At 44.6% G+C, this 26,907-nt stretch overlaps 3 protein-coding genes across 3 annotated transcripts; 1 reads left to right on the top strand and 2 right to left on the bottom strand.

Moving 5' to 3' along the window:
* Window positions 1–3,333: 3,333 nt before the first annotated feature.
* LOC102446670 (olfactory receptor 5F1-like) lies at window positions 3,334–4,466 on the bottom strand. Its single transcript, XM_006116941.3, has one exon. The coding sequence runs from the start codon at window positions 4,351–4,353 to the stop codon at window positions 3,334–3,336; it is 1,020 nt and encodes a 339-aa protein (XP_006117003.2). The 5' UTR covers window positions 4,354–4,466.
* Window positions 4,467–17,066: 12,600 nt separating this feature from the next.
* LOC102446911 (olfactory receptor 5F1-like) lies at window positions 17,067–18,023 on the top strand. Its single transcript, XM_006116942.3, has one exon. It carries the CDS (start codon window positions 17,067–17,069, stop codon window positions 18,021–18,023), a length of 957 nt encoding a protein of 318 aa, XP_006117004.1.
* Window positions 18,024–24,450: 6,427 nt separating this feature from the next.
* LOC142829018 (olfactory receptor 5F1-like) lies at window positions 24,451–25,657 on the bottom strand. The gene is given in 2 exon segments (XM_075926070.1): window positions 24,451–25,404; window positions 25,406–25,657. Coding segments are annotated over 2 exon segments (942 nt in total). The 5' UTR covers window positions 25,652–25,657; the 3' UTR covers window positions 24,451–24,708.
* Window positions 25,658–26,907: the final 1,250 nt, after the last annotated feature.

Below are 26,907 nucleotides of genomic sequence, written 5' to 3' on the forward strand. Positions count from 1 at the left end.
GTATTCTTTCTATTTACTTTCAAAAGAATGTGGAGGCAGTCTAGACGAAGGGGAGTTTTTTTTAAAAAAAGCCACTTTTTTTAAAAAAAACCCTGTAGTCTAGATACACCCTTGAAGAATTCTTATCTTATTGTTATTTTGTTCATGAAAATGCAGTTTAATTTGCAATAAGAGTTTGAACACCTGAATTTAACATAGGATGTGAAAACTTGTCAAGAATAAATCAAACAGCAATAAATGAAAGTTTTATGAAGAAGTAGATTTTTTTCTTCTGACTCTGAACTGCTCAGGGATGTGGGATTGTGGGATGCATTAAGAGGAGTGTTGTGAGCAAGTCATTCTTCCGCTCTACTCCACACTGATTAGGCCTCAGTTGGAGTATTGTGTCCAGCTCTGGGCACCACATTTGAAGAAAGATGTGGAGAAATTGGAGAAGGTCCAGAGAAGAGCAACAAGAATGATTAAAGGTCTAGAAAACATGAGCTATGAGGGAAGGCTGAAGGAATTGGGGTTGTTTAGTTTAGGAATGAGGAGACTGACACGGGACATGATAGTGGTTTTCAAGTACCTACAAGAGTGTTACAAGGAGGAGGGAGAAAATTTTTTCTCCTTGGCCTCTGATAATAGGACAAGAAGCAATGGGCTTAAACTGCAGCAAAGGAGATTTAGGTGGGACATCAGGAAATACTTCCTAATTGTCAGGGTGGCTACACACTGGAAAAAAATTACGTGGGGATATTGTAGAATCTCTGGAGATATTTGAGAGCAGATTGGATTACAGCTATCAGGGATGGTCTAGATGGTGCTTGGTCCTGCCGTGAGGGTAGGGGATTGGAATTGATGACCTCTTGAGGTCCCTTCCAGTTCTGCTGTTCTATGATTCTATATTTAGTATCATGAGCATTCACAGGCAAAATCCACTTCTTCAGATGAGAGTGGGGAAAAAGATGGGGAACCTCACAATAGTTTTGCCCATGAATGCTCATGATACTCTATATACATTTTGAATAGTCTCTATGGTGCTACAGGACTACTCTTTGTCTTATTAAATGTACAGACTAATACGGCTACCCCACTGAGACTTGTGATAACATGTTGATAGTTGACAATGCTGAGAGAAATTCAATATTAATAATTGGACCATCCCAAAATAGTCCACAGGGGAATTATTTTGCCCTCAATAGTGGATCAGTGAAGGGAGGGGAATACGAACCCAATATTGTCAAGAGATCTTCCATGGATTCCTCCCCATCAGTTTCCTTCTCTTGGCCACTTACTGCCCCATCACCATGACCAGAGCTCTAAACACTCATGCTCTCTCAATATACCTTCCCCCCTCTTCCTTCCAGTTTGTCTTCTCCCCTATGTACTCCATATTCTCCACTCTAATAATCCTACCAATCCCACCCTAAGCAAAGCAACTTCCCCCTTTTCCCATCTCCCCCACAAATGGCACTAGATTGCCGGGATGTACAACAACAGAGCTCCTAAGTTAGTGTTCAAACTAAAGGCTGGGTAACAGTAAAGAGGTGCAGAGGGATACATGAGATTTCCATTGTGGAGGATTTATTCAGAGGAATACTATATATCCTGGGAAAGAGGAGAGGATAAATGCTGACATAATACATTTAGGAACTGAATAGAAATAATCAGATGAAAAAAGTCCCGTTCAATTACATCACATGGTGGCAAATAGTGACAAATTTTATAAGTGGTTATATAGAAATGCTGGAAATCTAAATATGAAAACGGATGAATTTGAGTGTCTAGTATTCAATGAGCCTATTGATATAGTTGGCATCACAGAAACTTGCTGGACTGATGATGATCAATGGGACACAGAAATACAAGGATGCAAATTATGTAGGAATGAAAGAGCAGGTTGAGGTGGCAGAGGCATGGCACTGTATGTGAAGGGGGAAAAGTCACATTTAGTACAAATCTAAAACGAAACACGAATGTATTCAGAGACTCTGTATGGATAGAAATTCCAGGCTTGAATAAGAATATGGCAGAAGGAATAGACGACTGATCACCTGACCAGGATGGCGACAGTGACTGTGAAATGCTCGGGGTGATTAGGCTACAGAAAGAGAAAACACAATAATAATGTGGGATTTCAGCTTTGCCTATACTGACTGGACGTGTCACCTCAGGCTGGGCTGCAGAGATAACATCTTTAGGCACTATATGAGACAGCATCTTGAACAGTTTGGACCTGCGTGGTCCGGCAACCTTGGGACCTGACCTGTCCTGAACATGGGAATTTGCCGGACCAAGGCAGGTCCCCTGCCATTGGCTCCTCACCCCACTGCCCCTAAGTGCTCCCTGCTCTGCTACCATCCCAGTTGTCCCCACCTCCCACCCCCATCGTCACTCTGGCTGGGATGCTGCTATGCTGCTGCCAGCTCTTAGCCCTGGTTGGGCTGCCAGGGGCTTGGGCCACAGCCCCGGCCCTGCGCTGCTGCAGGTTGCTAGATGCTCTGGTTCTGGCTCTGTCTCCAGTCCTGGCTCTGGCCTGTGCTCCTAGCCCTTCTGCTAATAGGCTCCCTGGACTCTCTGGTCGAGGAACATTCACAGTCCTGCTGGACCCCGGATACTGCCAGAGCAGAGAGTGGTGGTTCTGGGTGTTCCAACCTGAAGTAGCTAGTCCACACCCCACAAAGGGTGTGTGCTATGGAGAGAATATTTGCTTATCTCTATAGGTTGTTGTGAGGACTCATACATTAAATGGTTGAAGAAACCTTGAAGGACTCATAGTACATTGGAATATGAGTTTTTTGTGGAAGTCCAAACACGTTGCAAAATGAGGTGGATTTTCCCAGAATTTTATTTTAGGAGAAAACAGAAAAAAATACTTCAAACAGTGTCGGAACCTTGAATTTCCATCTTTCTTAACATATAATTGTTTCATTTTTACATTGTAAAATTACAATGAGTTTTAAATACACACGTGTTTGTTTATACCTACATTATAACACAATACAAAATGAAAAAAATTGTAACTGAAAAACAAACAGTTGATTCAACCACAAATTGTCAGAAAATCTGAACTTATGGAAAATGTCAAGATTTTCAGCTTTTGCTCCCCTTCAGAATGAAGCCCAATTTTGAAATCTCAAATCCTTTCACAGAACAGGCTCTTAATCCTCACCACCCTGGTAATTGAGAGGCTCTCTCAGTCTCGTTTGAGGGGACTGATAAAGTTTCCTTACACAGGTATCACGTCGCTGGCTGAAGAGGCTCATTCAGTTGACAGTCAAGACTGCACAATTTGCTGTTGGAATCTTTCTTGAACCTTTACTTCATGCCCCATCAAATTAACAGAGTGAGTTATTGAGAAGATAATTTTCTGCTCATCACTCTTCTGAGAGCGGCCTTCACTTCCTTGTTCCTCAAGCTATAGATCAGTGGGTTCAGCATGGGGATGACTAGAGTGTAACATGCAGAAATCACTTTGTTCTGATTGTCTGTGAAGTTGGAACTGGGCTGTAAATAGATAAATAGGCCGGTCGCATAGAAAATAGTGACGGCCATCAGGTGGGAGGTGCAAGTAGAGAAGGCTTTGTATCTGCTCTGGCTGGAGGGGAGCCTCAGGATGGCAGAGAGTATGTATATGTAAGAGATGAGAATGATCAGGGTGGAGCCTAATCCATTCACTCCGGCAGTAATGAAAATGAGCGTTTCATTGAGGAGTGTGTCAGAGCAGGAGAGCTTGAAGAGTGGGGGACTATCACAGAAAAAGTGGTCAATGACGTTGGAGTGGCAGAAAAATAAACGACTTATTAAGGTGGTGTGCATCAGGGAGTTTAAGCAAGCTAGTGCGTAAGCCCCGGCTGCCATCTTGCGACAGAATTTCTGGGACATGAGAGTCACATAGAGTAGAGGATTGCAGATGGCCACATAACGGTCATAGGCCATTATCGCCAAGAGCATGCACTCAGCAGAGACCGCAGCTATAAAGACATACAACTGCACTAAGCATCCAGCAAAGGAAATGGCTTTCCTCTCCGCAAGGAAGGTCTCCATGGCTTTGGGAGCGATCGTAGAGGAGCAGCAGAAATCCACAAAAGCCAAGTTGCTGAGGAAAAAGTACATGGGGGTGTGGAGCTGGGGGTCAAGGCTGATTAACGTGATCATCCCGAGATTCCCCACCACGGTGACACTATAGATCGCGAGGAAGAATATAAAAATGGGAACCAGCAGCTCTGGCGCGTCAGTGAATGCCAGGAGGATGAATTCTGACGCTGACGTGTAGTTGTCACCAGCCATTCTATTCAGTGCTGAGGTAGAAGAACAAATCTGATCTTCACAATGGATTCTGTAGTGTTTGCAAGGAAGGCCCTGTCCCATCTCCTGGAAGTCCTTACACAGTGGTAGGCGTCGGTGAAGGCAACGTTGCCATTTGCACAGCAGATAACTCGATGGTTGGCAAAGAAAAGTGTCATCGCCAGTTGAGAGGCACGTCCGTTAGATCCTTTCCGTGCAATCTACAGAAACAACATACATAAAACATAGATCTTAAGAATAAAACAGGAGCTTTCTGGACCACAATAGCACCTGGAATGTCAATCATGTTTGTAGCCTCTACATCTCAAACTGTTTTGAAAACATTGTGTTTCTGTTCTCACCCTCGGGTGAGCTAGAATTTGCTAAATTGTCCTTATCCAGCATCTCCCAACCTGCCTTAATATTATATAAAAGAAACTGGAGTCCCTAAATTCAATTTTTAAGGTTTTGCAGCAAGAACTGCACAGGATCTATCTCCCCACATGCAAGTACCCAAAGGAATGATTTGGATTAACAACTTTATAAAAAGATTCTCATAATGAGGCATAACAAGTGATCATTTAATTTTGCAAATACATGGCAATTTGATAAACCACATACATTATCTTTACATTTCTATGTAAAGGAAACAAATGAACTCTAAACGGGCAAGTCCCCATGGAAACACAGTGAGGAGAAACTCAGAGTTCCCAAAAGCTGAGGTGGAGTTCACTTTCGTTTCCAAATCTTTACAGCCTGCTGAGTCAAAAGCAACCTCTTCCTTCTACCTGCCTGTAGGAACCTTCACTTGGAATCCACACAGATTCTTCCTCTGCTGAAATCACTGTTAGCTAACTCAGTGTTTCTCAATTTTTTTTAAGGAAGTACTCCTTTAAAAAAAAAGTTATTAGTACCCCCAGTACCTACAGTTTTCAGATACACAAAATTGTTTTCTACCATTGCAACACAGTTGTTTAAACAAGTTAATTGTCGCTGAGCGGGCGATCAAATTTTTGGGTTTAAAAAGTACAAAAACAATAAAGCGCTGTAAAACTTGAAACAGGGGTTCCCAAACTTTTTGACACTAGGACCGGTAAATCCATTCACAAGCTTTTAGAGGACTGGTAACATTCATTTTCATATTTGCATATTCATTAAGCAAATAATGAATATGCAAATAAGTTGTTTCTGGTCCTCCCAACGTCCCCCAGTGCCAGCTTTAGTAAAGCTTTTGATGTGGTCACCCACAATATTCTTGCCAGCAAGTTAAGGGAATATGGATTGGATACATGGACTGTAAAATTGATAGAAAGCCGGCTAGACCAGGGTTTCCCAAACCTGACTGGTCCCAGAGGAGGGATTTTTTGGACCAGGGGAGGTCATTTCAGGGCTCCTGGTTCCCTCCCTCCCCACTAGGCTTCTTTGCACCTCCCTCCCCTGCAACCCAACTGAGCTGCCCACCTCCACTGGTTCTCTGCACCTCCCCCAAAACCATCCCCCACAATCAAAGGGCGTGCAGCACCAGTTCCCTGCAGCCCCTCACAGTCCAGCTGAGCTGCCCTTCTGTTCCCTATGCCTTCCCCCAACTGCCTCAGCCCAGTTGAGCCCCACACTGGTTCCCTGCACGCCTCCCCCACAGCACAGCTGAGCCCCATTTCCTTGCACCTCTCCCCAAACCCTGCAGAACTGCTGAGCCCAGCTCTGATTTCCTGCCCCTCCCACCGCTTGAGTCTTGCGCCGGGTTCCCGGCACCTCCCTCCTCCTGCAGCCCACATGAGCCCAGCACCCCACACCTCCTCCCTTCCCTGCCCCCAGCAACCCAGCCTGGCACCCCCTAGCGTAAGAGGCATAGCAAAGGTGTTATGCGTCCACCATTGCTCCCCTCTCACTACGCCTCTGCGCCGGGAGCCCGGAACATCCGGCTGCATCCTCCGCCCAGCTCAGTTCAGGACTAGGGGGACCTGGCACTGCATGGGCGCTCCAGAAGCCCGGAGTACCCCGGCAGCCACGCTGAGGCCCGGTATTGGCCGTGGCCCATAGTTTGGGAAACACTGACCTAAAACAAATATTCGGTTTTCTCCAAAGTTCAGTTGTGTTGAAGTCCCCCCACGAGACTCCTCTCGAATACCCCTAAGGGTAATGGTATCACTGGCTGAGAATCACTGAGCTAACTGATTAACCCCCCACTCAGTGAAGTGGATAGGTTAAAAATAAGCTTGCGGCAAAATGCATCAGAGTCCGGGAAAACGGCCTGCTTTCTGCTCCTAGCTTGTCCAGCTCACCCTGGGCACGTGGCCTTTAGCAAAGCAGCTGTGGTCACCACTTGCCTTCATGGGACCTATTGGAGTAGCCCAGAACTACCATACCCTATTCCAGAACCTTCTAGGTGTGGAGAGCTAATTCTGCCTAGCAACAATGACCAAGACGCAACTCACACCTATCTACCCCCAATGGGTCTCTTAGGGCACGTCTACACTGCGTGACACTGGAACTATCCTGAAATAGCTATTCTGCATCTGTTGAAGAAGCCTGTTATTTCAAAATAGTCTTTGAGGTCCAGTCCCCTGCTCTCAACGCAGGACCAAGCACCATCTAGACTGAGTTATGGATCCACAAGGTCTGAATTATGAGAGCGGATACTGAGCGTAGCTGGATACTAGCTCACCTCCAAGCCCCAGCCTTGCCCAAGTTGCTGAGGGATTTTGAAATAGCAGGAGGCGTATTCCAATGTCCCGGTAAACCTCATTGCAGAAGGGTTAAGGGGCATTTCAGAATAGCGAGTTATTCTGAAGTTTGGTGCAGTGCCAAATTCCAAAATAAGCTGCCTTGAAATACACTCGAAATAAGCTACGTAATCCGCATAACACAAATTTGTGTAGCTTATTTTGACCTACGAGTGCTGTGTAGACACATCCTTAAAGAGCGATCTGCCTACTGGGCATGGCCACCAAATTTTCAAATTGAAAATGACGAAGACAGAACAGTTACAGAACAGTCACAAGAGAAGGGATAAAGGTATAGCAGGAAGAAAAAGTACAATGCCCCACAACCAGACATGGGAGAGCAAGAAAAGGAAAATGGCTGCTCACTGAAGAAAACAAAATGTGGTGATCCTTACCCACCTTTATCCTGAGAAAAGGTGCAGAGCCAATGTTCTCTCAGCTGTGTGTCGCCTCCACTGCTTACTTTAAACCATTTGCTGAGAGGGAACCAATAGCGTTTTTGGAACAACACAACCTCTCAAGAGCTGCCATAGACACTTACTGTGTCTCTTCCCAAGGATTTTGCTGGATGGTCTTGTGGAACTCAGACTTGCCTTGAATTTGCTTTGTTTGGAGACAGGCACATCATGGAAATGCACACGGAGGGGCAGTCAGGGTGAGCTTCAGAGCTTGGCTTCCCCTCATGTTAGTGGCAGAACATAGCGTGGACACTGCATCGCAGCCCAGGATGCATGACTGTTCCATTGCACCTGGCTCCGCAAATGAATTCCTGGAGCAAATCAATGTGAAGCCACCTTGTAAAGGCTGTGGGATGCCTGAGATGCTCATGCAGTTTTTACCAGGCTGGCCTGGGAGGAAGGATACTAAGTAGAAGTTCTGGGCACATCCTCCTCTAGAACACTAGAACTGGAAGGGACCTCGAGAGATCAAGTCCAGTCCCCTACCCTCACTGCAGGACCAAGCCCTGTCTAGACTGAAATTTGGATCCATAGGGTCTGTTTTATGAGAGCAAATGCTCAGTGTAGCTGGATAATAGCTCACCTCCAAGCCCCAGCCTGGCCCATGTTTCTGAAGGAAGCAAAAGAGCTAATCCTGTATTGTAGAAACCAACTCGGTCAGGAGCCCCATTTAAGCATTGACCTCACAGTGGTTTAATCCCAGAGGAAGGTGGCGCAGAGGACAAACAATGGTTTGCTGATTTCCCTGCTGGATCGAATTCATTGCACAGAGACGGCACTGAAATCGCTTGGGGTTTGAGCTGCTCCAGTGTAACTCTTCTGACCGGGACTTGCTCCGTAAGAGGGGGCTGTTCTACTTGCGACTGAGGGATTTTAAAACGTGTCTGTTTATTCCATCCGACATGAAGCAGCAGCATCCAGAAGCAGCGACTCTTCACTCCTGTTCCCTCGGCATATTTTTGCTGTCCGTCATGGTCTTCTGAGTCTTGAGTAGCCCATGGGTAATCAACGTGTTGGTGGCCTCTGCCTACTTTCTAGAGGCTTCTGTGGCCACCAAGGAAAATCACCCATTACTTGAGGTGTATGAGCAATAAGAGGAAGCACAGGCCAGTGGGTAGGGCACTAGCTTAGGAGTCAGAAAACCTCCTCATAGTCCCCTGTGGTGCCACAGATTTCCCATATGACCTTGGGCAAGTGACTTAGTTTCAGTTCCCCGTCAATAAAAATGAAGACACTGGCCTTTCCCTGTCTCACAGGATAAAGTCCTGCCAGAGGCTGAGGACTGAATCCGCTCCGAATGCTGACCTTCCCACTGACTCCTAGAAGAACTCTCAGCATTTCAGGGGGAGGGGCTTATTGGCAAAGCTGCTGGTATAATGCTGAAAATAAAGCTGCCGAGTGAATGTTCAGTCCCGTGGTTCATCTGACAAAAAAAGAGGCAGTTTTTGGTCACTCAGAGGTATTTGCCAGTTGAGGTCAAGTTTGCCAAATGGCTTTAGAAATGTCCTAGAACATGTTTCTCAACCTTTTTTTTTTTTTTAATAAAGTACCCCTTTTTTTAAAAAAAAGAGAAGTACCCCCAGTACCTACAGTTTTCAGACACACACAATTTTTTTCTACCATTGCCACACATTTGTTTAAACAACTTAATTGTAGACAGGCAAGTGATGAAATTTTGGGGTGTAAAAAGTACAAAAATAATAAAGCGCTGTAAAACTTAAAACTTCAGTTTTGTCCAAATTTCAGTTGTGTTGACGAAACCCCCAGACTTCTCTCGAGTACCCCTAAGGGTATGCATACCACTGGTTGAGGAACACTGTCCTAGAATCACAGAATACTAGGGCTGGACGAGACCTCAGGGGGTCATGTAAGACAGCCCCCTGCCCAAAGCAGGACCAACCCCAACTAAATCATCCCAGTCATTGTCCTATTTTTTCAGACCAGAGCGCGAGTTACAGTGCCCATGGGGCATGATGGCACCGTTATGCATCTCCACATTTCAATTTCTTGCCCAGATGGTTCATTATTGACATTATCTTTTAAAAATAAACCTTTTGGCTGAAAAATGTAGACAAAACCAAGTGTTGGGGCGGGGGGGGGGGTGACTTTTTAATATTTTCCCTCTGGTTTTACTTTGCCCACAACCAAGCAGCTAGAATATCAGGATCTGGCCTTCTCAGGAATAAACGCAGCCTTCACCACCAACCAGAGCCTGTGCTCTTCTTTACTAGTAACTTCAGGGTCTGCTGAAACAAGAAGGCTCAGGGCAGGGACCTGTTGTGTAGGGAGGGCAGGGGGCTGAAACCCCCCAAAATTCATACCAGGACTCTGCTTGCTTTTCTCCTTCTTGTTACTCAAATCCCCTGCCCTCCCCAGCTGGATTGAGGAATGTAGCCAACTATGCACTTTCTCCTCACCCCCTGATGGGAAGGCGAACAGGAAACTGGGTCCTGGTATGAATCTGGGGGGGGAATGCCCTGCCCTCCCTAAAATGGCACCTGAGGGGGGGGGTCTCGGAGCTCAGGCAGGCATGGATGGTGAGGGGAGAGCGCCCCCTGCTGGCCCCTTTCATTTGCCTGCCTGACTCCTGCTTAGGGCGGCCACCTGCGGGAAAGCTCTAGAAGCCTATCTGGGTGCACATCCTGCTTCCTCCTGCAGCCGAGCCCCCCCAGCCAACTGGCTCCTTCACCTATGGCTCTTCCATCTCTAGAAAGAGCTTGAGAAATCATGGGCCATGCAGTCAGTATGGCAAACGTCAGCCAGTCCTGTTTACATGTGTACTTGCACCAGTAGTTATTGTGATACTCAGACCTGCCAATAGGGGGTGGGGCATGGGGACAACTGCCCCAGGGCTCCGGACATCACTGATGCTGTGACAGTGACAGGGGCTGAAGCCCTGGGCCCATTAAATCACCCCCGGAGCCTCACAGGCCATGCTCCAGAGCCTCTGGATGAGCATACTCCAGGCAGTGCTGAAGAGCTGGCGAAGGAAAGGCTAGCCACAGCCCCACCCCTTCCAGGCAAGGCCCCGCCCCGTCTGAGATCCTGAAGCGGGTCCTCCTCACCTGTCTCAGGGGCCCAGCCTAAGTCTGTCAACCGCCCTGCTGGTAACATGAGGCTGATGGATGTGAATCAGTAACAGTGATGGCAGTGGAAGAGGTGGGGTTTAGGGGTTGCCTCCCCCAGCCCTAGGTTCACCCACCACCCATGATCTTTAAGTACTCAAAATCACGAGACTTAATCTGAGAGAGAAGCTAAGCCACATCTGTCTCTTGTATGATTTTTACATTGTGACTCTAGCAGACTAGGCCATCTGTGTCGGACCCATAACAACTTAGCAGGAGGTATTATAATCACACGTACAAAATGGGAAGCGATGGTCTAGGAAGGAGTCCTGCAGAAAGGGATCTAGGGGTTATAGTGGACCACATGCAAAATATGAGTCAACAGTATGACACTGCTGCAAAAAAAGCAAATATGATTCCTGGATGTATTAACAGGAGTGTTGTGAGTAAGACATGAGAAGTCATTCTTCCGCTCTACTCTGCACTTGATTAAGCCTCAACTGGAGTATTGTGTCCAGTTTTGGGCATCACACTCCGGGAAACGTGGGGAAATTGGAGAAGGTCCAGAGAAGAGCAACAAAAAATGATTAAAGGACTAGAAAACATGAGCTATCAGGGAAGATTGAAAGAATTGGGTTTGTTTAGTTTGGAAAAAAGAAGGTCGAGAGGGGACGTGATAACAGCTTTCAAGTACCTAAAAGAGAGAAAAAAAAATTCTCCTTAATATCTGATGATAAAAAGCAATGGGATTAAATTGCAGCAAGGGAGGGTTAGGTTGAACATTAGGAAAAACTTCCTGTCAGGGTGGCTAAGCCCTGGAATAAATTGCCTAGGGAAAGCGTGGTATCTCCATCATTAGAGATATTTAAGAGTAGGTTAGGCAGACATCTGTCAGAGATGATCTAGATGGCGTTAGATCCTGCCATGAGTGCAGGGAACGGGTCTTGATGACCTCTCGGGGTCTTTTCCAGTTCTAGTATTCTATGATTCTATGATAATAGTAATCAAGATGATCCACTTATATGCAGCTATAAAAGAAATGTTAATTAGGCCACAAATCCACAATTCATTAATTTGTATTGATGAGAATCAAAGAGTAGATGCTAAGTTCATTGGTCTGTGTTTGCCTGTATCCTGATAGAAGTTTGAAAATTTAACCAAACTTGCTTGTAGATGCTAATTCCCTTTCATGTCTTAATCACCTTAATGATGTGTGCAACTGTGTCCAGTGAACCTCAAGAACAAAGACATAAGGTATTGCAGGAAACTAATTAATGTTATATACATGGTCCTCAGCAGACCATGAAGTACCAGCTAAAAACCTTAGGGGAATGAATGTTGCCAGTTTATCTGTGAATACACAGGAAATACAAGATTAGCTTCAAAGTAAAGATTTGCATGGACTATTCTTTCTCAAGGGAAGCACCTGCTGTGACAATTTCTGTGCGGAGGCATGTCGGCCTGCTAGGAGAGCTATAAAAGAGAAGCCCAGGGCCAGAGCCTGCCCTCTTCAGCCTGCTTAAACTTTGAACGGGGGAAGTATAAGTCATAGGACAGAGAGTTTCATAATTATTTGGAATACACTGGAAAATGCGCAGAAGGCCTTGAACAGATTCTACATCTGGACTACCTATTGGACTATAGCTCTTTATGTTGACTTCAGAAAGACTTTTACAAACCTGCAGCTTCTGTCTCTGCTATGAATCCAAGCAAAGGACTTTACACACACTTGCATGGATATATATTTAAACTTTAACCTCTTGCAACTCTTACCCCCGCCCTTTAATTATTAAACATTTAGTTTTAGATACTAAAAGATTGGCATCAGCAGGATTAATGTGTAAGATCTGGGACTTGTGTGGACTTGTGGAGTAGGCATCTGGCCCTTTGGGACTGGTGAACCTCCATACAGTGAATCAGGTTTTCAGTAGCTTCTCATTATATTAGACTTGTCTGTCTAGCTGGAAGCCAAGGGCTGGATTGCCTAAAGGAGACTGTTTGGCTTCTTGTTAACCATCGTGGTATTATAGAAGATGTTTTTTTTACTAGCTTAATGAATTTAATTATATAATAAAGCACCATTTGGGGGACTGTCTGCCCTATGCCATGCAGTCTGCCCTGAGCATGGCATTTCCAGTGTGGCCCATCCAGGTATCTGGTCATATACATTTACATCTTCCACTGAAGCAGCTGTGCTAGCCACTTGGCAGGCAGGATACCGGGCTAGATGGACCTTGGGTATCCTACTGTCTGGCCATTCTTATGTTGCGCCCTATGACAAGTCACTATATTGAGAACATGAGCCCTTGATAAATGGACTGGCACCATCATCACATTTTACCTGGGCCCCCAAACAGCAAACCGTGGGAAGACACAATGTCTAATTCACCACCAAAACAAGGACACTACCATCTGCCACTGCTTCTCGATGCTACTGCCTCCAGCCCAATGAAATAAATCAAAACTTTTCAATCTCGCATTGCCAGGAAAACATGTTTATTCATGTTATGGCCTGATCCAAATTCCAGTAAATTCAGTGGAAAGACATAAGGGTGCATCTACATTGCACCCTAAACTCGAAATAAGATACGCGAATTGCACTACGCAAATTGCATAGCTTATTTTGAAATTTGGCATGTCTACACAGCACCAAATTTCGAAAGAATGCGCTATTTCACAACATCCCTTAACCCTCATAGAAAGAGGGTTACAGGGATGCTGAAATAGCACGCCTGTTATTTCGAAAAATATTTCCAAATAACGGGCAGCTTGTTAAGATGTGAGGTAGCTATTTTGGGATACTTCTGGTATCCCAAAATAGCTGCACAGTGTAGACGTACCCTAATAGTCTTTGGATCATGCCATTCTTGTGTGGCCCCTCATTAGCCTATTTACTGTGGAATATCTGAGATCACAGGTGTTCAGAACTAAATCTCTGGGCAATATTGATGGCCCCATTGCGAAACCAGACAATATCCTAACTGTTGAGCCTTGATAATCCTCAAGGACTGGATCCCAAAGGTCAGTAAATCCCATCTGAGGTGAACATGAGCTTCTGAATAATTTAAAGCCACTAACATAGAAATAGTTCCTTTGTTTCCACAAGAAGACTGGGTGAGCCTGGAGTTGGAAAAAGACCCAATAACCATAAACTCTGAGAACCCAAACCCAGAAGGCAAGGTCCACATCACTGTAAGTGACACACAAAACGAGGGATCTCAGAAGGTATCATCTCTTCCAACTGACCTTCTCCTTGGCCAAACTGGTAAGAACAGACCTATTATCTCAGACAGAGCTTGCACTCTGTAGCTGTTACAATGCTGTACCACATTAATTTTGCTATGAAACAGATAGAAATAACTCTCTGGGTCAGGTACTGTCTTGTACAAAATATTAGAGTTGTGGAGAATTTCTTCAGGCTAATAGTTTATTCACCAGAAAATGTAATTTAGTTGACCTGAAACTATTTGTGAATTTGAGAGAGAGTTATGGTGCTAGCTATTTTATTCCATTCCGGATTTAGGAGCCATGGACAAAATGGAAAAAGAGATGGTGAAGGCAGTACCTTCTTTTTCACCTTCACTGTGGTGATTCTCCTAGAATGCTGGAGACCTTGGTTCAGTTCCTCACTTTGATACGAAGCAAAAACCTACGCTTGGTTTGTCTGTTTTGCATGAGGGGCCCTATATCCTGGATGATAGTGTTATGTCTTAGGCAGTAGTTCAATTCTAAGCTTTTCCTCTTTTCATAGAATACATGAATCATCATTGGGTGAGAGAGAGAGAGGCAGAGAGAAAATAGAACATGGTGGTTAGAGTATCATTTGGAATATAGAAAACCCAAAGCCAAGATTCTACACTAATGTTTATTTAATCAGTTGTACAATGCAGAACTGCTTCAAGATCAGAGACTGAGAAAGCCAGACATCAGTATATCTCATAATCCAGTGCTTAAGGAGCTCCCCTGAAAAGTAGGAAACTCAAGTTCATATTGATACTGTGATTCTAAAACTCTAAATCTCTTTACAACATTACTGTTGGTGAACTGGTGGCAGGGAATAAATCAATGAGGACATGGCCATCCGATGAATAGATGACTGGCAAAGCAAGTAAACTACAAGGATGATTTCACTTCAAGCTCATGCACTTACACGTGTTTGCCACAGGTTACTAAACATCCCCAACATCAATAATTACCAAAGTCTGGCATCGCCTTTGAGAGGAACACTGACAGCTATCTGGTTGGCCAGTCTTGCAGCTGTCTTTGGCGATCCTACAATGTGTCCAAAAAGTGTTTCTGAAGAACCCCAGAAGAGCTCACCTACTCCATACTTTCTCCCTTTTTTATTTGTTCTAGTGCAATAATAATATGTCAATAAAAAAATTAAGCAATTTCAAAGTTTAAACAAGAGGTTTCCTCAGATCATTAATTAGACAGAGGTGGTTTTTTAGCTTCAGAGGGGTAGCCGAGTTAAGTCTGTAACTGGAAAAACTTTTAAAAAACAATGAATAGTCTAGCATCTCCTTAAAGTCTAACAAAACATTTAGGTAATACCATGAGCTTTCATGAGCACAACCCACTTCTTCAGATGAATGGAGCATGGAATCCAGAGATACAAATAAATAGCAGAAAAAGGGGGAATAGGGTGGGAAAGAGAAGGAAAAGATCCTGTCTATTAGAGTGTCCGTGCTAAATAAGGCTCATAGAGTGGGCTGTAAGTGCCTGGTACTTAGCTTTTGATGTCATTAGGACATTGAATGTAGTGGCCTATCCAGTTCAGGTCTTTGTTCAAACCTTGATTAAAAGTGTTAAATTTGCAAATGAAGGCAAGTTCTGCAGCTTCTCTCTCCGGTTTTTGAAATTGCTTTGTAACCTTTAGATCCATTAGTGAGTGCCTGAGCAAGTTAAAATGTTCCCCAACAGCTGTATTACCATTTCAAATATCGGAGACTCATTTATCTCTCTACGCTTTGGATCACACCGTTGCTGAATAATTCTCAGAATATTTAGCCTAGAGTAGCTTCAGACATCAGCACGGATGCAGACACCTGAAAGTTGCTCCTGTTGCCTGGCTTTTAAAATTTTATTTTCATCTCCCACAATAAACTGGGGTATATCTACACTGCAGGCTTCTTAGGTAAGAACGGCCATTCTTGCGCAAAAACTTGCAGAACGTCCACACTATAAGCCCATTCTTGTGCAAGAAAGTTAACAGTAGATCATCAGAAGAGAGGGCTTTTTACTCAAGAGAGTGTCCACATCTCTTTGTGCAAAAGCACATGGGAGTGTAGTCGCGCTCTTGCGCAAGAACTTTCCATTTAGAAAAAAAGCAGAGGCTAGGTTTATGCTAATGAAGTGTGGGATATTTAAATCCCTGCTTCATTAGCAATTTTGACATGCCTAATCTACAGCTCTCTGTAGATAGAGAGGTGTAGTCTAGTCATAGCCCTTGTGTGGTCAAATTACCATGAACAATCTTTTTTGCCACATTTAATCTTTTCTATGGTTAGTGTCTGGTATCCAAAATTCACATGGTGACTAGTTATCATTTCTGTTTCATGTACAGCTTGAATCTCTCTAGTCTGGCATCCTGGGGACCTGACCGGTGCTGAACCAGAGAATTTGCTGGACCACGGGAAGTCAATATTCTCTAGCAGCATTACCAACACTTCCACAGCTTGCTGGACTCTTAGGAGACATGTAAGCATAAATTAGAGCTAAATGACACTCCCGAACACTGAGAACCAGGACTGGTGGCTGTAAACACTTTATGGGACTATGAGAAAATTGGCCACGCCCCACCATAAGTGGGTATCTAAAATCATGCCAGACCACAGATGTTGTCGGATCAGAGAATGCTGGACTATAGCTGTTTAACCTGTAGTAAACAACCAGTCACTGATGAATTCTTCCTGTTTGGTCCTGAAATGAATGTCAGTGTTTGGATAAAAAGTACTTTTGCTGTAGTACTGAACATTCCATTTCTTCCAGCACTAGTGATGAACAAGATTTTTTTTTCTCCAAAACAAGCTCCTGAAATGATAATGTAAAAAGGTAAATGCAATTACCACCATCTCAGACCTTCTTGGCTAAAAGTATTGGCTTATAAATGTTGTGCTAAACAAACAAGAAAAGTCTCTTTTCCACCCCGATAGCAGACTGAGATGTGGGCACAAATAAGGACAGCAGAGGGTTTTTGAGTTTTTTGGCCCACTGTATTGGTTCTGCTTCTAATTTAGTGCTTTGAAAATTATATCTGGCAGTCATTGTTACATAAATTCTAGGCTCTGTTATCAGCTTTATTTATATTTATTTCTGTAGAGTGGAGGAGAAGGCTCACCTGCCTGTCAAGTGACTATTACCCTTCTCTGGAACAACTAGCAAATTCCTTTTGGTTATACAGCCTTATCTGGAGTATGGGTAAGTGGAAGGTTTGGTAATCTCTGGCATCTAGGTTAGGACTTCCACGAAGATCCATTGTGGGTTAATCTCAGAAACGGCAGGATTTTATTTCTCACTGCCTACTTTATTCCCACGCAAATGCAGAGATAATGTCTCTTCAGAATCACACGGCGGTGTCTGAGTTCATGCTTTCAGGATTTATGAACCTTCCAATGCTGCAAGTCCCCCTTTTCATTGTGTTCTTGGTGATTTATGTAATCACGGCGGTGGGGAATCTTGGGATGATCGTGTTAGTCAAAGTGGATCCTCAACTCCACACCCCAATGTACTTCTTCCTCAGTAACTTGTCCTTCACCGACTTCTGCTATTCCTCGTCTGTCACTCCCAAAGCTCTGGAGAATTTCCTGTCAGCAAGAAAAGCCATTTCCTTCGCTGGATGCTTTGTGCAAATGTATGTGTTTATTGCTATGGCCACTACGGAGTGTATCCTCTTTGCATTAATGGCTTACGACCGCTATGTGGCTATCTGTAATCCCCTGCTCTACACAGCCGTTATGACTGAGAAATTCTGTCTCAAGATGGCAGCGGGTGCGTACACGGTGGGTTTCTTGAATTCCATGGTACACACCGTATTCACAAGCACTTTGTCCTTCTGCCGCTCCAACGTCATTGATCATTTCTTCTGCGAAAGCCTCCCTCTCCTCAAGCTCTCTTGCTCCGACACCCATATCAATGAGAGTGTCATTTTCATTTGTGCGGGGCTAAACATGGTGGGCACCCTGCTGATAATCCTGAGCTCTTACACGTGCATTCTCACCACCATCCTGAGGATCCGCTCTGCTGAGAGCAGGCGCAAGGTCTTCTCTACCTGCACCTCCCACCTGATGGCTGTTGTTTTGTTCTACGGCACGATGATCTTTATATATTTACGACCCAGCTCCAGCTACTCCCATGATCAAGACCAGGTGGCCTCCGTGTTCTATACAGTGGTTATCCCCATGCTGAACCCCCTAATCTACAGCCTGAGGAACAAGGAGGTGAGGGACGCCCTGAGGAGAGCGATGGGGTGGAAAATGTTTCCTCAGTTACTGTTAATGGGTCTTTAATGGATGATTATGCTCAAATTCTGGGGCATAATACATAACCGAGGTGATGAGATGTCACCAACAGATGTTCCCTAGCAATGGTGGTGGTGGGGTTTAGAATTGTCATCCGCAGTAGCTTTCCCAGCCCTCACCCAACCCCTTCTGTCATTGGGTCCACTACTCCTACCCCTCTCATAGCTGCCTGGGTTCCTCCTATCCTGTATCTGAGCTTCATGAAAGGATATGCAATCCCACCATAAGCTTGGCCTCCCCGAATTCTGCACTCCCACCTTGTGCGATCACATGGGGGAACAGCCATGGCTAGAGAGAGAGGATTTGTGCCATGAAGGATAAATGAAAAGGAAGTTCCGGCTTGGCTGGAGACTGACCACTGATCCACTCTATCAAGACACATAGCTCTACTGTTGTTTTGTCCCTACTTCCCTTACCCCACACCCTAGTGGTGATGTCTAATCTAATTCCTAGACTTTAAACCCACTTGGGGAGGGACTCCATCTGTGATTTGTTTTCACAACGTCCTGAGCGCACAGGGTTTAAAAGAGTAGCCTGGGTGTCTTGAGATCCAATTTCATTTCCCACAAGTTTCCTACTTTTCTTCCAGTCTTTGTGGATCTTTATTTACTCATCTGTGAAGTGGGAATATCAGCACGTGTGTACCTTATAGCACTGATCTGAAAATGAATACATTGCAGGAGGTGCTCAGATAGTGCAGTAAATGAATAATTGGAATGGGTGGAGTATGATGGTGCCTTTATTCTTGCTTGGGATAGCACATCAAAAATAATAAGGGACTATACACGAATGTTTGTTCCTAGCCAGAAATCAGGAGATGAGGTGGGTGTGGAACACAGAACTGAGTCTCTCTAACAAGAGGAGGAATGGATAAAGATAAGGGCGAAGATAATTTTTTAAAAAGGCTTTCGTCCAACCATCATCACATCTGACACTTAATTGGATTCAGTGGCCATGCCAGCAGAAAGCATAAGGATCAACTAGACACTAGAGGTTACACTTTTCCCTTTCCCCTAGAAGGGGTTCCATTAGAACGGAAGTGAGAAGTATTGACAAGGAAGGTATTTATATGTGGGAAGCTGGAACTCTGTTGATTATGATCCAATAATTGGATTCACCCGTGTTTGATCACTTTTATTATTTCAGTCTCCTTCCCTGTCAATAAAATGTATTATTTACTTCCAACCAAAATGCTGTTTCTTTACCTACAATCAGTACATCTGTGTCTGTTCCCCTTCCATTATCTTACCAACCCTGAACTGTGTGCTGTTGTACTACAGGCTGAACCTCTATACTCCAGCACTCTCTGGTCCAGCAACATTTGTGGTCCGGCATGATTTTAGATAGCCAGATGTCCACTTAGTATGGGTATGACCATGTTTCCCAGAGTCCCATAAAATTTGTTTCCAGTCACCAGTCCTGGCTTTCAGTGCTCTGTGCTGTTATTTGGCTCTAATTTATCCCAAATGTCTTCTAAGAGTCCAGCAAGCAGTGGATGTGTTGGTAATGCTGCTAGACAATATTGACTTTCAATGATGCAGCAAATTCTTTGCTTTGGCACCAGTGAGGTCCCGAGGGTGCTGGACCAGAGAAGTTCAACCTCTAGAAGCTCTTTGTCTTCCTTCTGGACTTTCTTGCCCACAAACTGTTGGGAGGCTTCACTGTATTTATCCCCACGATTGCTGCATTTTTGCTCTGTTCTTCCAATGCGGGTCTCAAACCAATGTTCTCCGCATTCAACTCACCTGACTGGGGGCAGCGGGGCAGCGGGGCTGGCCAGGAAGATGGGGGGGGGGACCATCCAGCGGATGCAGGGTTGGCTGGTGGGTGGGCAGGGTTGGGGGTAGGGGTTTTGGCAGGGGGAGATGGGGAGGAGGAGAAGGGGAGAACCGGCTGCCGGAAGCAGGGCTGGACTGGGGCAGCGGGGATGGCTGGGGGAGATTGGGGGGAGAACCAACTGGCTGTGAGAGGGTCGGGGGGAGCAGTGGGTCTGGCTGGGGAAGATCAGGGGGCCGGCAGAAGCAGGGCTGGCCGGGGGGTGCAAGGTTCAGGGTAGCAGGGCTAGACGGGGAAGCAGGGCTGGATGAGGAGAACTGGCCACTGGAAGGAGGGCTGGACGGGGGTAGAGGGGCTGGCTGGGGGGGATCGGGAGGGGAAGTGGGGGAGAACCGGCCAGCCAGGAGGGGGTTGGGGGAAGTGGGGCTGGCTGGAGGGGCAGTGGGGGGGAGCAAAGCACAAGTGAGTCCAGCCCCGGGGATTCCATTTTGCCCCTCCCAACCCCCGCTCAAGTAGTTGGAACTGTCTGGCTGGTAGACACACTCACGCAGCCTGAGCACATTTAGCATCCAGGCAGTTCGCAACTACAAACTGATATACCGAATAATAATAAAACATAAGAACATAAGAACGGCCGTACTGGGTCAGACCAAAGGTCCATCTACCCCAGTAGCCTGTTTACCGACAGTGGCCAGCACCAGGTGCCCCAGAGAGGGTGGACCGAAGACAATGATCAAGCGATTTGTCTCCTGCCATCCCTCTCCAGCCTCTGACAAACAGAGGCCAAGGACACCATTTTATCCCCTGGCTAATAGCCTTTTATGGACCTAACCTCCATGAAATTATCTAGCTTCTCTTTAAACTCTATTATAGTCCTAGCCTTCACAGCCTCCTCTGGCAAGGAGTTCCACAGGTTGACTACACGCTGTGTGAAGAAGAACTTTCTTTTATTAGTTTTAAACCTGCTACCCATTAATTTCATTTGGTGTCCTCTAGTTCTTCTATTTAGAGAACTAATAAATAACTTTTCTTTATCGGCCCTCTCCACACCACTCATGATTTTATAGACCTCTATCCTATCCCCCCTCAGTCTCCTCTTTTCTAAACTGAAAAGTCCCAGTCGCTTTAACCTCTCCTCGTATGGGACCCGTTCCAAACCCCTAATCATTTTAGTTGCCCTTTTCTGAACCCTTTCCAAGGCCAAAATATCTTTTTTGAGGTGAGGAGACCACATCTGTACACAGTATTCAAGATGTGGGCGTACCGTAGTTTTATACAGGGGCAGTAAAATATTCTGGGTCTTATTTTCTATCCCTTTCTTAATAATTCCTAGCATCCTATTTGCCTTTTTGACCGCCGCTGCACACTGTGTGGAAGTTTTCAGAGAATTGTCCACGATAACTCCAAGATTTCTTTCCTGATTTGTCGTAGCCAAATTAGCCCCCATCATACTGTACGTATAGTTGGGGTTATTTTTCCCGATGTGCATTACTTTACACTTATCCACATTAAATTTCATTTGCCATTTTGTTGCCCAGTCACTCATTTTGGTGAGATCTTCTTGGAGTCCCTCACAGTCTGCTTCTGTCCTGACTATCCTAAACAGTTTTGTATCATCTGCAAACTTTACTACCTCACTGCTTACCCCTTTCTCCAGATCATTTATGAATAAGTTGAAAAGGATTGGTCCCAGGACTGACCCTTGGGGGACACCACTAGTTACCCCTCTCCAATCTGAAAATTTACCATTATTCCTACCCTTTGTTTCCTGTCTTTTAACCAGTTCGCAATCCAAGAAAGGACCTTCCCTCTTATCCCATGGCCATGTAATTTACACAAGAGCCTTTGGTGAGGGACCTTGTCAAAGGCTTTCTGAAAATCCAAGTATACTATATCTACTGGATCCCCCTTGTCCGCATGTTTGTTAACCCCTTCAAAGAACTCTAACAGACTAGTACGACAGGATTTCCCTTTACAGAAACCATGTTGACTTTTGTCCAATAAATTATGTTCTTCTACATGCTTCACAATTTTATTCTTTACTATTGTTTCGACTAATTTGCCCGGTACTGAAGTTAGACTTACCGGTCTGTAATTGCCAGGATCACCTCTAGAGCCCATTTTAAATATTGGTGTCACGTTGGCTACCTTCCAGTCATTAGGTACCGAAGCCGATTTAAAGGATAGGTTACAAACCACAGATAATAGCTCAGCAATTTCCCATTTGAGTTCTTTTAGAACCCTTGGATGAATGCCATCCAGTCCCGGAGATTTGTTAACATGAAGTTTTTCTATTTGTTCCAAAACCTCCTCTAATGACACTTCAACCCGGGACAGTTTCTCAGATTCATCACCCACAAAGGACGGTGCAGATTCAGGAATCTCTCCAACGTCCTCAGCCGTGAAGACTGAAGCAAAGAAATCATTTAGTTTCTCCGCAATGGCTTTATCGTCCTTGATTGCTCCTTTTATAGCTCGATCATCTAGGGGACCCACAGGTTTTTTAGCAGGCTTCCTGCTTCTAATGTACTTAAAAAACATTTTGTTATTTCTTTTTGAGTTTTTGGCTAGCTGTTCCTCAAAATCTTTTTTTGCTTTTCTTGTTACATTTTTACACTTGATTTGACAGTGTTTATGTTCCTTTCTATTTATCTCACTAGGATTGGACTTCCACTAATGAGAAAATACCAGACATTTTATATGTTCAGTATTTTCTCAATTTGTTTCCCAGACAGAAGCCTCAAACACCGGACTGTCCAGTACAAAACCGGACACCTGGCAACCCTACCTCTCCTTGCACCCTCCCTCCTAGCCAGATACTCTACCCTCAATCTGCTCCTGCCCCCGCTTCTTGGAGTGCCTGTGCAGTGCCGGGTCCCTCAAGTCCTGGCCCGGGCTGGGTAGAGGATGCAGCCAGGTGAAACAGTGAAAATTTAATTCATTTTTCATTCTTTTTTAAATATGTGTTTATATTTTTGGGCTACAAAAAACAGTACTGAAAAAAAAACGGGTTCCAACTAAAGTAAAAAGTTTGGGAAACCCTGGTCTAGCCAGCTTTCTGCCCGTCTTACTGTCCATTTATCCAATCCATATTCCTTTAACTTGCTGGTAAGACTATTGTGGGTGACTGTATTAAAAGCTTTGCTAAAGTTGGCATTGGGGGCTTTGGGAGGACCAGAAACAACTTATTTGAATATATATTATTTGCTTAATGAATATGCAAATATGCAAATGACTATTACCAGTCCTCCAAAAGCTTGTGAATCGTCCCTGTGCCAAAAAGTTTGGGAACCCCTAACAAAAGCAGAATAAAACCCAATGACGGGAATTCATGGGTGCTAGAGCTAGGAGGGCAAAGAGTGCTGGAGCATCCCTGACTTGAACTGGTTTACAGTGCAGTTCAATGAGCTTCAGCACCCCCCACTGTAAAAATTGTTTCCTCACCCTAGAAAGAAATTGAAGCTGAACAAACTCAAGTTTGAAATAAGGTACACATTTTTAACTGAGAGTGCCATTAACCATTGGAACAACTTACCAAGGGCTGTAATGTCTTCTCCACCACTTGAAATCTTTAACTCAAATCTGGATGTCTCTCTAAAAGATACTCTTTAGCTCAATTGAAAGTTATTCAACTTGATGCAGGGATCACTATGTGAAATTTTCTGGCCCTGTATTTTTCAGAAGATAATCACAGTGGTCCCTTAGAAACTTGCAATCAAAGCTCATTGTAAAATGTCTTCCCCCCCCCCCCCCCGCCGGAAATATTTTGACAAAAACAAACAATTTTGATCTCATTTAATTTGATTATTTTTTTTATTTCTATCCAGACACCAAAGCCTCCCAAAATGGAAAAAGTCAGTGATGAAAAACTAATTTTATTTGATATTCTTGCCTGATAGTCTTTTGCTTTTCAGCTGCTGAAAATGTAAAATAGATCTTTTTAAAAATCATTTTCAATTTTTCAATTTTCCAATGAAAACTACAAAAGTTGACCCAAAAATGTTATCTCTCATGGAAATTTCCATTTCCATGAAATAACCATTTTCTCTGAAGAATGGAACAGGTTCCAACCAGTACTTCCTAATATTTAAGGGCATGTCTACACAGCAACATTATTTCAAAATAACTAACGTTATTTACAAATAACTTAGTCCGCATCTACATAGCAGGCATTTATTTCAAAATAATGTTAAAATACTGTCAAGCTGAAGGACTTCTTACTCGGACTCCTGTAACCCTCATTGGACGAGGAATAAGGGAAGTTGGAGGAAGAGTGCTCTGTTTCAAAATAAGTGCTATGTAGACACTACCTATGTCGAAATAAGCTACGCAATTGGCATAGCTCAATTTGCGTAGCTTATTTCGAGTTAAGCCCTGCTGTGTAGACACACCCTAAGATTTGACTGGTAATTTTCATTTACTTGTTTTATTCCTAAACTTCCCTGAGGGTATGTCTAAACTAGCCCCCTAGTTCAATCTAGGGAGGCTAATGAGGGTGACCAAAATTGCAAATGAACAGTTTGCAACGGCAGTGAAACGGGATTCCGAATTAAAGCCCTAAATCGAATTAGCTGTTATTCCTCCTGAAATGAGGTTTACCAGCTAATTTGATTTAGGGCTTTAATTCGAAATTCCGCTTCACTGCCGCATGTAGACGCGGGCAGTTACTTCGGGCTAGTCAATTTCTAAAATGGCGACCGTCTGGGAACATGCTAATGAAGCGTGGGATATTTAAATCCCGTGCTTCATTTGCAATTTCGGTCACCCTCATTAGCCTCCCTAGATTGAACTAGGGGGCTAGTGTAGACGTACCCTGAGATTTGCATTGAAATAATTACAGTGCAAATTCCATCATCACTGTCCATTATTTGCTAGCCTTTCAAGCATCCCTGAATTGTTAAGTTAATACATTTTTTTTTTGCCCCAAAGCTCTCTTCAGTGCACCCTTCACCTCCTTGTTCCTCAGGCTGTAAATCAAGGGGTTCAGCATGGGAATGAAAAAGGTATAAAAAATGGATACTATTTTATTCTGCTCCTGTGAGACGTTGGAACTGGGCGGTAAATAGATAAACAGGCCGGTCCCATAGAAGAGGGTGACAGCTGTCAAATGGGAGGCGCAGGTGGAGAAGGCTTTGCGCCTGCCGTCGAAGGAGCGGGTCCTCAGGATGGTGGAGAGGATGTAAGTGTAAGAGCTCAGGATCACCAGGAGAGAACCAAGCATGTTTACACCAGCGCAAATGAAAACAAAAGTTTCACTCAGGTGGGTGTCAGAGCAGGAGAGCTTGAGGAGCGGAGGGACCTCACAGAAGAAATGGTCAATGACATTGGAGTGACAGAACGATAAACTACTAATGAAGGAGGTGTGGATCACTGAGTTCAGGAAGCCTGCCACATAGGCCCCTGCCACCATTTTGAGGCAGAGTCTCTGGGACATGATGGTTGTATAGAGCAGCGGGTTACAGATGGCCACATAGCGGTCAAAGGCCATTAAGCCAAAAATGATGAACTCAGTACTTGCCAAAGCGATAAAGAAATACATCTGCACAAAGCAGCCAGCAAAGGAGATGGCTTTCCTCTCTGACAGGAAATTTCCCCAAAGCTTTGGGGGTGATATTTGAGGAATAGCAGAAATCTATCCAGGACAAGTTGCTGAGGAAAAAGTACATGGGGGTGTGGAGTTGGGGATCCACTTTAACTAACACGATCATCCCGAGATTTCCCACAATGGTGATAAGGTAGATGATGAGGAACACCAAGAAGAAGGGCACCTGCAGCTCTGGAGAATCTGTGAATCCCAGGAGGATAAATTCAGACATCACGGTGAGATTTTCCCCAGGCATTGCGGCTTCCTGTACATAGAAATAAGGTAAAATGTCATAAGTACATTTCACAGACCTTGTTTTCACATTGGATCCGCATGGACGTCACTAAACAACTGAAGGAGGCATTGAAAGCATCCAATGGTCAGCCATATGGTGGATAAGAATTAGCATATGTTTAAACAGACCCACAGTAGAAATCTCCCAGCCGAGAGCTAGTGGGGTTGGCACTCTACAAACAGCTGTTGAGACAGAGCTTTCAAGACTTGGCTGGTGCTGAATCTTAGGCTGTGAAGCACAAGGAGATTGGGGGGAAGCTCACATTGCAACATCGCTGCACTTTGAGGATGCTGCCTTCACAGCTATTTTTTAGAGTGAGCTCTGCTAGTCCACATCTGTGAAACCAGGCCAGGAAATTCGCTGCCATCGGTTGTGGTGACACACCCTACATGACCCCAGGATTATGCTAACAAAGTGTAACAGCTGTTTGATAGTCTGGAGCCTGCACCTCCAATCTTAAAAAAGAATCCAAATATAACCAATGAAATAATTTCGGCGTTATACACATCCAGATTCAGAGGCGTAGCCGTGTTAGTCTGTAACTAAAAAAACTTAAACAATGGTCCTGTAGCACCTTAGGGTTTGTCTACACTACCCCGCTAGTTCGAACTAGCGGGGTAATGTAGGCATACCGCACTTGCAAATGAAGCCCGGGATTTGAATTTCCCGGGCTTCATTTGCATAAGCGGGGAGCCGCCATTTTTAAATCCCCGCTGGTTCGAATCCCGTGCAGCGCGGCTACACGGGGCTCGAACTAGGTAGTTCAGACTAGGCTTCCTATTCCGAACTACCGGTACACCTCGTCAATGACACGGGGGTTCGAACCAGCGGGGATTTAAAAATGGCGGCCCCCGCTTATGCAAATGAAGCCCGGGAAATTCAAATCCCGGGCTTCATTTGCAAGTGCGGTATGCCTACATTACCCTCCTAGTTCAAACTAGGAGGGTAGTGTAGACATACCCTTAGAGACCAACCAAAAATATATAGATAGTATCATGAGCTTCTGTGGGCACAACCCACTTCTTCAGATGACCAGATTCATCTAGCATAAGTCTTGCTTTTTGAGGGGCTCCTCCATTATTCACTCAAGTTCTTGAACTGCCTCAATTTCGTCTCAGACGGAGGAGGATCTGACCCAGGTTTGCATGCCTGCTTTGGGAAATGTCTAAGCATTAGAATACAGGGTAATCCTATATTCTTCCCTGTTTTATAGATGG

The sequence above is a fragment of the Pelodiscus sinensis genome, chromosome 4 (assembly GCF_049634645.1).
Source record: "Pelodiscus sinensis isolate JC-2024 chromosome 4, ASM4963464v1, whole genome shotgun sequence".
Classification (NCBI taxonomy): Eukaryota; Metazoa; Chordata; order Testudines; family Trionychidae; genus Pelodiscus; species Pelodiscus sinensis.

What these genes read in the sequence shown, in the direction of transcription:
- LOC102446670 (XM_006116941.3), bottom strand. Translation starts at nt 4,353, where the DNA reads ATGGGACAGGGCCTTCCTTGCAAACACTACAGAATCCATTGTGAAGAT.
- LOC102446911 (XM_006116942.3), top strand. Translation starts at nt 17,067, where the DNA reads ATGTCTCTTCAGAATCACACGGCGGTGTCTGAGTTCATGCTTTCAGGA.